We start from the raw sequence: 12,856 nt of genomic DNA on the forward strand, positions 1-12,856 counted from the left end.
CCCCGTGGAAGGAGGCGTCGGGACAAGAGCTGCCTTGACCCCACTTGCAATGAAGAAAGGGAGGCGCATCAACAACTGTGAGCCAGAGACACTCTGTGGGGGGGTGGGGGAGGAGGGATTGGGGTCAACATTGGGGTTGCAAATGTATGGGGAACATAAAAAGAAAAAAAAGAAAGGGAGGCAGGAGGAGGCGAGGCAGCTGGCCGAGGCCCGGGCCCAGGCAGAGGCTGCCCCTCCCTGCCGAGAGAACCTTCTGGATTGTGAGAGAACACGTAGGGTTGTCGGCAACACCGTCTTCCTGGCCTGGTTTGCACAGCGCTGGAGCTGAGAATCAGGACCCCCTGCATGTGGGGGCCCCCTCCCCCCAGCACACCAGCTGAGTCTGCCCGGTGAGAGCAGGAGATTAGCTCAGCGTGGGCTGCAAATGGATCCAATGACCTCGGTCCTCCCTGGATCCACCTGCCGGTCAGGGCAGGGATAAGTGTCAGTGAAATGGCCCACTCGGCGGGGTGCCTGGCCCCTGGAGGGCAGAGGAGGTGTTAGCTCCCCTCACCGTGCCTGGGGGGCGCCTTCCTCCGGCCAGGGTCTCCCCGGTCCCTACTCCTGGGCTCCCGCCACAGGTGAGGTCGCAGGTGAGGCCGGTGGGGCTTCCGCTCAGCTCGCCCCACGCGGTGGGAGGGGCGGGGGAGAGCCTGGCGCTGCCCCGAGGCGCTCGTGTCACCTGGTGCACGCCCCCCCCCCCCCCCGGCAGCAGGGGCCTCTCGTCACCCCATTTCCCTGTGTGGGGAAACCTTTGCCTTTGAGGCCTCTGTCTGCCCCGTTTTCACAGCGAAGGAAGCAGCCGCTCCGCTCAGCTGTGACTCCTCCCTCCCGTTCCCCGCCGTACGCCTTTTGGGGGGATGTTAAACAAAATCTCCGATGTCCCAGCCCCCGTGCACAGCATTCCCTGGGGTTCCCTTAGAATCTTCCAGAACATCTGTGCAGCGTCTCTACGGCATCTTCCTCTCGCCGCCCAGCTGGCGCGTGCTCTCCGCCCCGTGGCCCCACACCCCTGGCCTGCTGCGGAGAGCTCCTTCCGGGGGGGGCTTCCATCCCCAGGTCTCCAAACAGCCGCCCAGCCATCTTGGAACTTGATCTCAGAGATCTGGGCGCCAAGGGAGGTGACACTGAACCCACTCAGCAGATCAGGGGCTGGGCTCTGGCAGGGTCCGGGCCCCGCTGGTGGGCTGGGGCGAGAAGGGAGCCTTGGTCCCAACTCGCCAGCCCCGAAACCAAGAAACAAGGTCTTGGGTCTTGGTGAAGGTTCAGAACTGCAAGGCCAGGCCCTGGTTTCCATGGCGCTCAGGAGACAGGTGCCTCTCTGTCCTCTGCCCTCTGCCCAGCCCAACCCTTGAGCAGTTCCAGGAGAGGGGGGGCAGAGGGCCTCCCCCCACAGCCCCCCATCACCATCCAGACATGAAGACACGCTCCCCAGGCAAGTGTCAAGGCGGCCCTGTCCCAGCTTCTCCGCCCCCACGTGGGTCCCGGAGGCACAAGCCTCCCTGGTCTCCCCCAGCAACGCTACAGGAGCTCCAGGGGCTGGGTTTGCCGGTGGGGGTGTCACGTCCTCCCCAAGAGGGAAACCTGCCCCAGGAGACAGCCCCAGCAGCTGACCCTGCCCCGCCTGTGCCGTCTATTCGAGCGACCTCTGCCCTCACACCCGCTCCATTCTCTGCACCTCCTGAGGGTGGAATGTTGAAGACGTGGCATGTGCTCGTGCCCCTTGTGAATTTAGGGTCCACGGGGCTCTATCTCAGCGCAAACACTGCCAAGAAGCCAGGTTCAGCTTCCAAACAGGAGCAAGGAATTCCAGGGCACGCTTAGGGGACAGCGGCCAGTCCCCAGTGCTGCGTCCTGCAGCCCAACCCGCCCCCCAGATCGCAACCCCCTCAATCTACTTTAGTGCTTCTCTCCGACCGGACCCTGAACCCTCTTTCTGGGTCCAGGCGGTGTAACTCTTCTCCTTCTCTTCCACCTCCTGGCCCGCCTCCTCTCCTGCGGCAGGAGGCCTGGGGCGGCGCAGGCAGAAAGGGACGGGCAGGTGTAAGGTTCTCTTCAGGAGCAGGGCGGGCCCGGGACGCCGGCACACCTCGGTGTTTGGACGGCGCAGGTCCACTGTCCACGGAGCGGAGCTGCCCGGGGGACAGGGCTGCCTGTGGGCAAAGCCGGGTGGATCCGGGGCCTGCCCAGCCCCGCCTCGAGCTCAGGCCAGCGGCTTCTGTAGGCGCAGCCTCCCCGCGGCTGGCTCGTCGAGTCTGGGGCTCGTGCTCCCTGACGGCCCAATGCGGGGTGTTTTCATAGCTTGGTGCTAGAGCACGAAGAGGTCTGCGATCTGGGTGGCAGGGGCAGCAGAGAGTCAGGGAGGGAGGGGAGCCTGAGGTGGGTTGGCCACCCCCCACCCCCATTCACTTTCTGGGCTCCATGGCCTGCAGCCCCAGGTGGCCCCCCGCGCCCCCTTGTCCTCTCTCCCTCCCGCTGCCTCCTACTCTCAGGGCCCTCGCGGTGCTGGTCCCCGACCAGGTCGCCCTCCGTGTAAATGTCCAGGGTCTGTGTTGCCCCGCCTTGCCCTCCTGCACATCATTCCCTCCAGCCCCTCATTTTGCTGAGAACGGCAGCCCCCACCTTGCCCATGCCGGGCGCCACCCCCGCGGGCGGGCACCCCTTCTCCGTCCACTGTCCGCGGGCGCTCGGGCCGCCACCGTGTCCTCCTGCTGAAAACAAAGCTGCGCGTGGGAGAGCAGATCTGCTTGTGCTGCTAGTGTCTGTCTCTGGGTGGGCGGGCAGGTGAGGCCTCTTGAGGGCCAGGGGCCTCCTCCCGGCCCCCCTGACGCCCTCCCTGTGCCCGCAGCGTCATCATGACCGGCGCCTACAACAACTTCTTCCGCATGTTCGACCGGAACACCAAGCGGGACGTGACGCTGGAGGCGTCCCGGGAGAGCAGCAAGCCCCGCGCCGTGCTCAAGCCGCGGCGCGTGTGTGTGGGCGGCAAGCGCCGGCGCGACGACATCAGCGTGGACAGCCTGGACTTCACCAGGAAGATCCTGCACACGGCCTGGCACCCGGCCGAGAACATCATCGCCATCGCGGCCACCAACAACCTGTACATCTTCCAGGACAAGGTGAACTCCGAGATGCACTAGGCGCGTGGCCCTCGCGCTGCTCCCCGGCCGGGGAGGTGGAGGATGGGGGCCCGAGGGCAGCCCCGGCTGGCTCTTGGGGCATCGGCGACTGACCCGGTCCCCGGCTTCACTGAAGGGTTCACAGCCGCAGATCGTAGAAATGGACGTGACTGTTGACCTTGAATTCAGGGTTCTTGTCATTCCTCGCTAGACCTGTGGCCTCTGCCACACTGTGAGGTGGCCGCCTCGCTGGGTTGATGTTCACTCCCGCGGCGCTTTCCCGGGGAGCTGGGCGGGTGGGCTGCCTCCCGCCCGCTGGCCCCAGATCGGGGCTTGGCGGAGTGATGATGAGGCGCAGACCAGCCAGCCAGGGGTTGTTCTGGCTGCAAGGGAGCACTTCCACGGTCTCGTGCCGAGGACGCCCTCACCTTTGTGTTCTGGGATTGTGAGTGAATTCGTGCTCAGAGTGTACGGATGCGAGCCCCTTGCGGGGCGCTTTCCATGTGGCCTAATCTCCCAGGTCCTTCAAGTGTGCTGAGAGGAGCAGCGGTGGAGTCTGTCTGTGTGTGCCTGCTGTTCTTACCACTTCTCCAGCCTTTGCTGAGCATCTGCTGGGTGCCAGGCGGGGGCCCAGACCAGCCCTCCAGGCACATGATTTAACCCCGTGCCCGTTCTGCCGGGCTCTCCTTTAAATCAGTGGAACCCCTGGGACCTCAGGCTGGGCCCTGGAGATTGCTTTGTGCCCTCATCGTGACCCTGTGGGGCTGGTGTCCATCTGCTTCCTCCATACACACCAAATGGTCACTGCGTGCCAGGTGCTGTGCCAGGCGCCGGGGTGAACGGGTGAATGCTCCTTCTTCCCCACTGGATACACAAGACGAGCGAGGCCTGAAGGATGAATATTCTGCCCACAGCAAGCCCCCACCGGCTGGTGGAGGCAGGAACCCCCTCCCCGTCTGCCTATAGGTGCTCTCCCATCCACCACGTTGGTGGTTCTTACTAAAGCGACATTCTAGCTTGGAAGGTTCCAGAAACATCTCTTCATCCTGTGAAACGGGACAGACTGGCCGATGGTGAGGGAGAACCGAGACCCAGATTGGAGCAGCTCCCCCGCTGGCTCCCGGCCTGGTTGGGTGACTTCAGGAAGTACCCCCAGCTTCACCCCACCCTGTGCACCCAGCGCCCTTCCAGATGCACTGAACTGCCGCCACAAGGAAATTGCATGTTCTTCCCATTTTCAGATACATTTTCTTTCATGACTGCAGCATCGCAGAGGACACTTCCCTGAGGACCACAGAGAAGGTCTGTGTCCACATTAGTCCCTCCCCTGCTGTCAGACTGACCACCACGCCCACCGCCAGCCACGCCCACCGCCAGCCACGCCCACCCACCGCCAGCCACGCCCACCCACCGCCAGCCACGCCCACCCACCGCCAGCCACGCCCACCCACCACACCCACGTGTCGCCTTCGCCCTGGAATTCAGCACAACCACGTGGCTTTGCATTTTGATTCAGCAACAGAGTGCAGAGGCCCTGACAGAATCCAGCCTTCTTCACAAGGTGTAACCTACCCAGGAAGTAGACCCACCCACCCAAGGTTTTTCTCAATTGATAGCCCTTTACTTTTGTGTGTGTAAAAGCACAAAACGCATGTGCCCTCACTTCCGGCCATACAATATTCACACAAGGAAATGGGTCCATTGATTTTTTTTTTTTTAAATACGTGAATGAAGAATGTTTGTTTATACATCGCTGTAAAATCCAGGTGACCTGGACAGTATTATATGTACATATCTATTCTAATTAAATTAATCGCAGGATTGGATTCCTTTATTCCCTCTGTGTAAAGAAGCTCAAGAATGTGGCACATTTTATAGAAATCTTGTGGAAGCCAAAATCCACTTCGAGGGCCTTGGGCCATGACAGGGATGTTTGCCCGTCAGTCAGTCCCTTTGATTGCAGCACTGAGGGGCAGGCGTGTGCGCAGCCGGAGGTTACTGTCAAGTTGTAGATTCAGCATTTCCCCGCTACAAAGTACAACCCTTACACTGCGTTCATAGGGAGGTGTCCTGCGCTTCCCGGCTCCTCCCTTCTGTTTTAGACTTTGGGTACCAAACCAAAAAATGAAAAAGGAAAAGAAAGAAAAAGATCTTCTCAGAAGAAAAGCATGTCTTTAGATCCCTGGAAAGTAGCCTTTCCAAGGCCGGCGGTGAAGAGTGGACGCGTGTGGACGGAGATGTGGGGGGCAGGGTGACGCTGGACGTGGCAGGAGGACCAGTAAAATAGTCACAGACTTGCTTCCTTCCTGGTTAGATGTTCTGCTCTTTCGCGTGGACTGGCGTGTGCGGTCCGCGTCGTCGTGGTGAAGTTGTCGGGTTGTGTTTGTCTCCAGCCTCCGCGGCTCTGGGGACCGAGCTGCCAGCGGTGGAGGGTGAGGTGGTAGAGTAGACGGGATCGTTTGGACTCTGTGACTCATAGGTGCATTCTTACTTCCTTGGTGTCTCACAAATTATCCAACTGTTGAATAAAATTATAAATATGTTAATACCAGCTTTTTCCAATAAAATAAGAAATGTTACATTGAAAATGAACCCCCGAATGCGGTTGGTTTTTAACGAGGCTGTGCCCAGGTGGGCGGGTCCCGTCCGGGGCCACCCTGCAGGTGGGGCACATCGGCTCGGAGTTCCCGGATCAGCCTTTCACTCCCCTGAGCTCCGATTTCATCCCTGAGGAGGCAGAGCTAACAACATCCGCTTGGTAGCGTGGGGTGTTGGGGGAGGGGCGCGAGTACATGGGCCACGCCAGCTCCTGGGAGCCTGGCCCGGGCTCTCGGCAAGGGCCGCTGGCTTTGCTTTGAGGTGGGTGAGGGCGGCGCACCGTGGCTTCCAGGTGCCCTCACGTTCGACTCTCCTGCAGATGAGGAAAAGGGGCTCCGCAGGCTGACGACCACACAGCTGGCGCGCGTCGCAGCCCATTGCAAGCCGGGCTGGCTGACTCCGTACAGGCGCGCCTCAGAGATGTTGTGGGTTTGATTCCAGACTGAAATAAAGAGACTATTCGAAAATTTCTGTCGTGTGAATTTTTGGCTTCCCAGGGCTGTGGCAGCTGTGTCCACGCCGTGCTGGCGCGTGCGTGTGCGCTGGCGCCGGGTCTGCAGCACCAGGGAGCGCCCTCCATTAAATGCGTTGTGAAAAACGCAGTGTCTGCTGGGCGAGAAGAGCAAGACTCGCCATACGGTGCCCCCCACCCCCGCACTGCCCCTCCACGCCTGGGTGTCCCAGGGAGGGAGCCTGGAGGAGAGACCACTGGGCACCTGGAAGACAGAGAGGCCCATCCTGCCCGCGGTGCCCCCGTGATAATGGGCGGGCGGGGAGGTTTCCCTGAACCTCTCTTGGGGGCCCCTTGGCTCTGCACCTTCTTCGGCCACTGCCCCTCCCTCCACGTCCGCCGGTGACCATCCCTCTGACGGTGACCATCCCTCTGACGCCTTCTGGTGGTCACACTCAGTTCAGACAGCCGCAGGGCTCCAGCTTCAAGGGCTGGGGAGGGGCCGCCCTGAGCGCCAGGCTGCGCTGGGCCCGGACGCTCACACCCCCAGCCCCAGAGCTGGTGTCCAGGCAGCCGCTGGAAGCTGGGCTGTGGGCCGAGGCCGCGGCGCCCTCTCCACCTCCCCAGCGTCCGCTGTGTGCCTAGCGCCTTAGCCCGGGCCTGGCCGCCCGCAGTGTGGCCTCCTGGCCAGGGCCGTGGGACAGAGCAGTCACTGAGCGGCGGCTGCTCCTGTAACCCGAGCTCAAGCACCGGCCACCTGCTCCGCCTCCCTCTACAGGGAGGAGGGGACGCCCCACCCCTCTGGGCTCCCTCGGGTGGCGGAGCAACCACGGTGACGTCAGCCAGGACAGAGGGCCGGGAGAGCGACGGGACGCCCTGCGCCTGCGTGGACGATTGCTAGAGCCCACAGGCAACACGAGGGGGCGCATCCCGGGGCGGGGAGGGGCCTGGGCCTCGGGGAGCCAGGAGGGCCGCAGGTGGTCCGTGTTAGGCACTTGCCCCGCTGTGTAGGTCGTTCTCCAAAGGGAGAGATTATGTCTGGTAAAAACCCTCATTCTGGGTAGCACCCCAAGTTTACTCTCTCGGTAGGAGGGTGTAGGGAGGATGGAGTTAGAGGATGGAGTTATTCAGGCTTTTTCCCTCCTCCCCCCGCTAGCCTCCGCGGCGGCCACCGCAGCCTGGCGGGCCTTGGCCACAACCCGGCGGAGGCGTGAGCACGGGGGCCGCGTGCCTGCTCACGGACACCGGCTGGGGAGCGTGAGCACGCGGCACACGCGCCCGTCATCACAGACACCTGGGCCAAGGTGGGCGCGCAGGGATGCGTACCTATAAGTAGGGGCACCTGGGCCGGCCCAGCAGCACGCGACTGGAGGGAGCAGGGAAGCCGGAGGCCGCGGGGTGGCTGGGGGCTGGGCTGCCTGCCTCCTGCCTCTGGTCCCAGCTCATGCTGCGTCTACCGAGGGCCCCAGATCCGTTTGCCGGAATCAGCGGTGAACCTGCCTGCCCCGTGTGGGCCTGGGGCTGGCTGCACAACAGAGAGGAAGTGCAAAGCTCCTTGTCAGCCTGCAGGGCCGAGACTGACCTCAGCTCAGAACAATCCGCTTGCCAAAGCGCCCGGAGGCCTGGCAGGACCCCCTGGGGAGGCCCGTCCTTTGCACAACCTGGTGCCTTGGGGAACACGGCGAGGTGGTGGGGTGCGCGGGGTCGTCTCAGCAGCTGCTCCCGTGTGGATCCTGATCAAGACCCAGAACCTCCCTGAGCCGCAGCTTCCCCAGTTATCGAGCTGGGGGTAATAGCACTCCTGGGAGGTGTTGTAGACACCTAGACACCGGCGCCCACCAAGGGACGATCACAGCATCCGGTACGTGCTGCCCTCTTTACGGGCGCTAACGGCCTTGGGCCTCTTGCCACTTTGCAGAGATGGGGAGGCAGGAGCTGAGCTGACCCCTCGGTGTGAAGCTGCTGGGCGCTCCTGCCACCCTCCCGGACAGCAGCTCTCGGCCTCACCCAGGAGCTTGCCCGAACCTCGCAGCCGGCCCTCAGCACCTGGGCTGCGACTTGTTAACCCCCAGGACTCCGCTGTCCAGAGACCGGTTACTCTGAATCAAGTACGGGCCTTTCTGGAGAATCGTTTGCAGGGAGAGCAAATTACCCAGTCGCTGGAGGAAAGCTAAACATCGTGTTTGGTCAGTTGATTCTTGTCTTCTGGAAGGAGAGTCAGGCCACCGCAGTCTTTTGCTTCACCCAAACTGCCTCTCAAAGTCCTGTGGCGGAAGCTCAGCCACAGCTGAAAACTTTAACTTGCAGAGGTGGTTTCCTAGCAACTGAGAAGCTTTTAGAGCTCAAAATGGTTGCCTGAGTCCTGAGTGATTCATTTCAAACAACTGCGTCCTTTAAAAAAAACAGCAAAGCCCCATTATCTAGCTGGGTCCTGCCAGGTTCCTGGGGCCCACACAGCCGGCTGTCGGGCGCCCCTCGAGAGGGGCTGGGAACCTGCAAAGGCAGCGCGTTAGGAGGACAAGAGTAAGGGAAAGCGGAGAGGAATCCACGTCTAAATGCTGCAAAAGGCTGTGCACGTGCAAAGCAGGCGGGCGCCGGACACAAGGACCGTCCACCTCGGGCAGGCGGGGCCCTTGGGGGGCGCAGCCGCTGGGTCATTGATAAAGTGCCAAATAGTGTTCGATTTCTCTCTCGCTGCAAATCCACTCTCTCAACAAACGTTTCTGAGCACCTGCTGCGTGCGGCGTTCAGCCTGGCTGCCGTCTGTGGGTCTGGGGGACATTTCCAACCTTGCTACCCGAGCCTTTCCTCTCCAGAGCCTGGCCGGGGATGCTGGTGCTGGCCAGCTGTGACGCCATCACCGACCTCCTGGGCCCTCCCTGGCGCAGCAAGAGTGCAAAGGCCCCTGCCTGGGCTTTGAAGTCAGACCCTGCGGCCCACTCCTGTGCTTCCCAGAAGCACAGGAGCTCTCTCCTGCAGGAACCTGATGCCCGAGGCCGGGGCAAAGAAGACTTGGCAGCGGGCACCCAGCTTTGTGTCTCCAGGTGCGCTCCGAGGTCACGATCACTTAGGCAATGAAAGGCCTAAAGCAATAGACGCAAACCAGGGGAAGTTCTTCCCTGGTCAGGAGTGACTGCATTCTCCCCCTGCGCCTGCACAAGCCGAGCGCAGCTGTGATGGTAACGGCAACCAGAGTAAAACCTGCCGGATGGCTTCCCGGGTTCGGACCCTCGCGTGGCCGGTGCGGTGAACGCTGCCACTTGGTGCTGTGCGGACTAACCGTAAATCCTCGCGTAAGTAAGGGTTCGGGGAGCCCTGCCCCCAGGGGAGCCCGGGATGGTGGTGGTGTCGTCTCCCCTAGACACAGACCTGAGTCTGAATCAGATTTAAAAAGCCGTTACTAGCCGCTGGCGACTGTCCCTCTTGTGGGGAGCAGCCCCGGGCAGGGGTGCTAAGGGTTTTTAAAGTCAAAAACTGCACCTGGGAGTTTGCAGTTGCCACAGCAAGTGGGAGAGCAGAAGCCAAGCTGTGCTGTTACAAGCAGCGGAGCATTTCTCCACATCCCGTGTTTCAGGCGCAAAGGGGACACACCGCTTGTTTTTGGCGGGAACCCGGCCTCTATTGTTTTGGCCTGGAATTTTCCCACAGCCCTAACTTGTCCTCCCGAGATAGCTCAAGCTGCGGCCTGGCGTGGACTGCTACATTGCGCATTGCCCCCATTCCACAGTGTCATCACTCTGCTCTTGACTCCCGCCAAGTCTGGCCAATCACGGGAGCGTGGCCCCAGCGGTCCCTGGGGCAACAGGTCAGACTGTGCCCACCTGGTAAAGCAGAGGCCGTGCTACAGGGCAGCTGTGGCGCCTGCAGGGGCGGGCTGCAGGGGCAGGGCTGGGCAGGCCGGGCTGGGAGCCAGCAGGCTGCCTTCGAAGGTCCGCACCTACCGGGCAGCCCTGGGTCCATGCAGCCCCAGTCCTGGCCACCACCGGCTGGAATCCAGATTCCCCAGTCGGGCAAGGAGCTGGTCACCGCCGCCTGCTGTCCATGGCAGCTGGCAGCCGCTTGCCCCTGACTGGTCACTGGGCTCTGAGCTGGATCAGGGGAAACCTGAGTGTGAGTATCCGGCCTGGGTCCTGCCCCCAGTCTTTGGTCGGCAAGTGGCCTAGCGGGCTGTCCACGCTGTCTCCAGCGAGTCCCGTCGTGCCGTGACCATGGGTGTGGGCAGCTCGTGGTGCGGCCTGAGGGCGCTGAGGGATGAGCCCCCCACGACAGCCACACACCCGGGACAGGCCCACCTCTGCAGGCGCTGACAGGATGAGAACATGCAGACCCCCGGGGGAGCAGAAACGGGAGGAGGGCGGGGGTCCCTGTTGTGCAGGTTTTGGGGAGGCACCTCACAGCCTGGGGACTTAGCAGCAGTCAGAACTGCAGGAACGAGAGCCTCATAGGTACGTCCCTCGTGCATCCAGCTCGGGGCTCGAGTCTGTGTCCCCCAAACTGATATTCGTGCTGTGCCTGGATGGGTTTCGGTGAGGGGCCGCTGTTCAGTGTTCCGCCTCCCCAGAGACGTCACCCGGCAGGGCCGGGGCTGTTCCTTGGTCGCTGTGTCCTGTGCGGGAAGAGGAGCACCCAGCAGGCGGTCGACAGCCGTTGAACAAGTGAAGACGAACCTTTCCCGTCAGGCACCCTGCCGGCCCCAGTGTCTCCCCAGGCTTCCCGGCGGGGTCGCGTGCGGACGGGGTGGTGTCCGTCAGCCCGCGTGCTGCACTGCGATGCCCAGGGCTCTGCCGGACAGCAGGGCCAACGAGGTCAGGCCGCGAGGGGCTACCTTGAAAGGGGTAACTGCAGAAGTTGGGGTTCGGCCACTTGGGGGAGCAGTTACATGACATGGAGACAGGATTCAGGATGGAATTTGCAAAATGGAAAAGAGCCTTTGGGTAAGCGAAGGTCGAGAAACTGGACATGCCCACGAGGAGGCAGGACCGTCGGGCCGTGCTGCTCTCGCCGCCCTGTCGCGGGCAGCGCAGGCTCCCCGGGGGATGTCCCTCTGGGCGTGGGGAAGGATGGGTGGGTCACCAGAGCTGCGAGGGACCCAGCCCTCCCCGGGCCTCAGGATGGCACCACACAAGTGGGTTTTCCGGGGCGGTTCCAACTGCTGCATCCTGGAGGCGTGAGCGGCCCCACTCCCACCCCACCCCCGCAGGCCCCCTGTTGTGCCAGGAGGGCACCGAGGCCAGCCCGAGGGACACCCCTGGGCAGTGTCCTGAAGAGGGAATTTAAGACTTAGGAAAACGCGGGTCTCTCTGTGGCCCTGCGGAAAGAACAGGCCTTTGTGCATTCCAGCCCCGCCACCTCCCAGCCCCGCCACTGGGCGGTCCTCCCCAGGGACCTCCACAAACTCTCAGGTGAATGGTGGGGCTGGGCCCGCAGTGTGAGGCCCCAGTGACCTCTGGCCGACCAGGCTCAGCCCCACCTTGGTGCTCAGAAGCCTAAGTCCTTCCCCCTCGCAGAGGGTGGGGCCAGCCCCAGGAGCAGGAACCTTGCCCCCCATGGCTGGACCTTGCAAATCCCACATGTGCCTAACACTTGTTCCTGGGCGAGGCAGCAGACAGCCTGCTCACCAGGAAAGGGGGTGGCCAGCGAGGACATCGGGGACCGGGGGAGCTCGGGCCAGGGCCCTGGAATGTTTCTGGCTCATGGAAGCAGCCCAGAGAGGCAACGTCTGGAACGAAAGGGCCGACGGCGCCCAGGTCTCTCTTCTTACAAGCACCTCGCTTCAGAGCTGCAGGGGCTCCCGCTGCCCGCGGGAAGGATGCCCGGGGCCGACCTGGCCTTTGCACCTGAACTGTAGCCTCTGGGACCTCCTGCCATCCAGGGCCAGGCCCCTGGCCTTCCAAAGGGGACCCTGGATGTCGAGGACTCTTTCTCTGATCTCGCCGAATCCAGTGCCTCTCCGTAGTCTCAAAATTAGGAAACCCCTCCTCCAGGAAGCCTCCCTGGTCAGCTCCTGCTCCAGGCTGGAGGCTCCCATGTAGGGCTCCCACAGGACTTCCTGTCCCCGCGGGCACTCCGACTGCTGATGGGGCCCCTTGTGTCTGACCTCAGCGATTTTCCTGAGGGTTTGACTCAAACAGAACAGCATCTGCCCAGCATGACAGTGCAGTGTTGGCTCGAGGGCAGCAACAGATGCTCCCGAGGCTCATTAGCTAAGTTACATAAGGGATGTTTCCGGTGCTAAGTCCAGGTATTGGCCAGTCCTCCCTGGGGAGGAGAGTGGGGAAGCAGACCCGAGACGCAGGGGAACAGGCAGTGTGTGCTGGGGCGCCGGGGTGGGCGGGGGTCGTGGTGCAGACACCGCGTCATCAGGCGCCAGGCTCTGATTTCCGCCACTCCTGTCAGTTCTGGCCTAAACTCCGTGCATTTCGGCTTATATTCCACAAAAGCTCGGAGGGACTTTGGGAGTCACCTGGGGAGGGGCTGTCTGCGCTGCAGGGCCTGACCTTACCTGGTCACACAGCCAGGGAGGCCCCGAAGTGGGGCTCAAGCAGGACACTGGACGCCGGTGCTGGCCGCTGTGCGTGCGACGCTCGAACCCAAGGCTTTCCTCCCTGTGCAGACGGCACTTCTCGGGGCTCCGCCCACGCGATCACAC

At 62.5% G+C, this 12,856-nt stretch overlaps 1 protein-coding gene across 2 annotated transcripts in view; it reads left to right on the forward strand.

The window, feature by feature from the left end:
• PPP2R2C (protein phosphatase 2 regulatory subunit Bgamma) overlaps positions 1–4,547 on the forward strand; it is a 73,366-nt gene extending 68,819 nt beyond the window's left edge. For both annotated transcript variants that reach the window (XM_037530159.2, XM_037530158.2), the window contains exon 9: positions 2,888–4,547. In XM_037530159.2, coding sequence (XP_037386056.1) covers positions 2,888–3,179 — 292 coding nt within the window. In that variant the 3' untranslated portion in view covers positions 3,180–4,547. The remainder of the gene's footprint in view (positions 1–2,887) is intronic.
• Positions 4,548–12,856: the final 8,309 nt, after the last annotated feature.

The sequence above is a fragment of the Talpa occidentalis genome, unplaced genomic scaffold, assembly GCF_014898055.3.
Source record: "Talpa occidentalis isolate TD23 unplaced genomic scaffold, MPIMG_talOcc4v2.1 talOcc4.6, whole genome shotgun sequence".
In the NCBI taxonomy this organism is placed as follows: domain Eukaryota; kingdom Metazoa; phylum Chordata; class Mammalia; order Eulipotyphla; family Talpidae; genus Talpa; species Talpa occidentalis.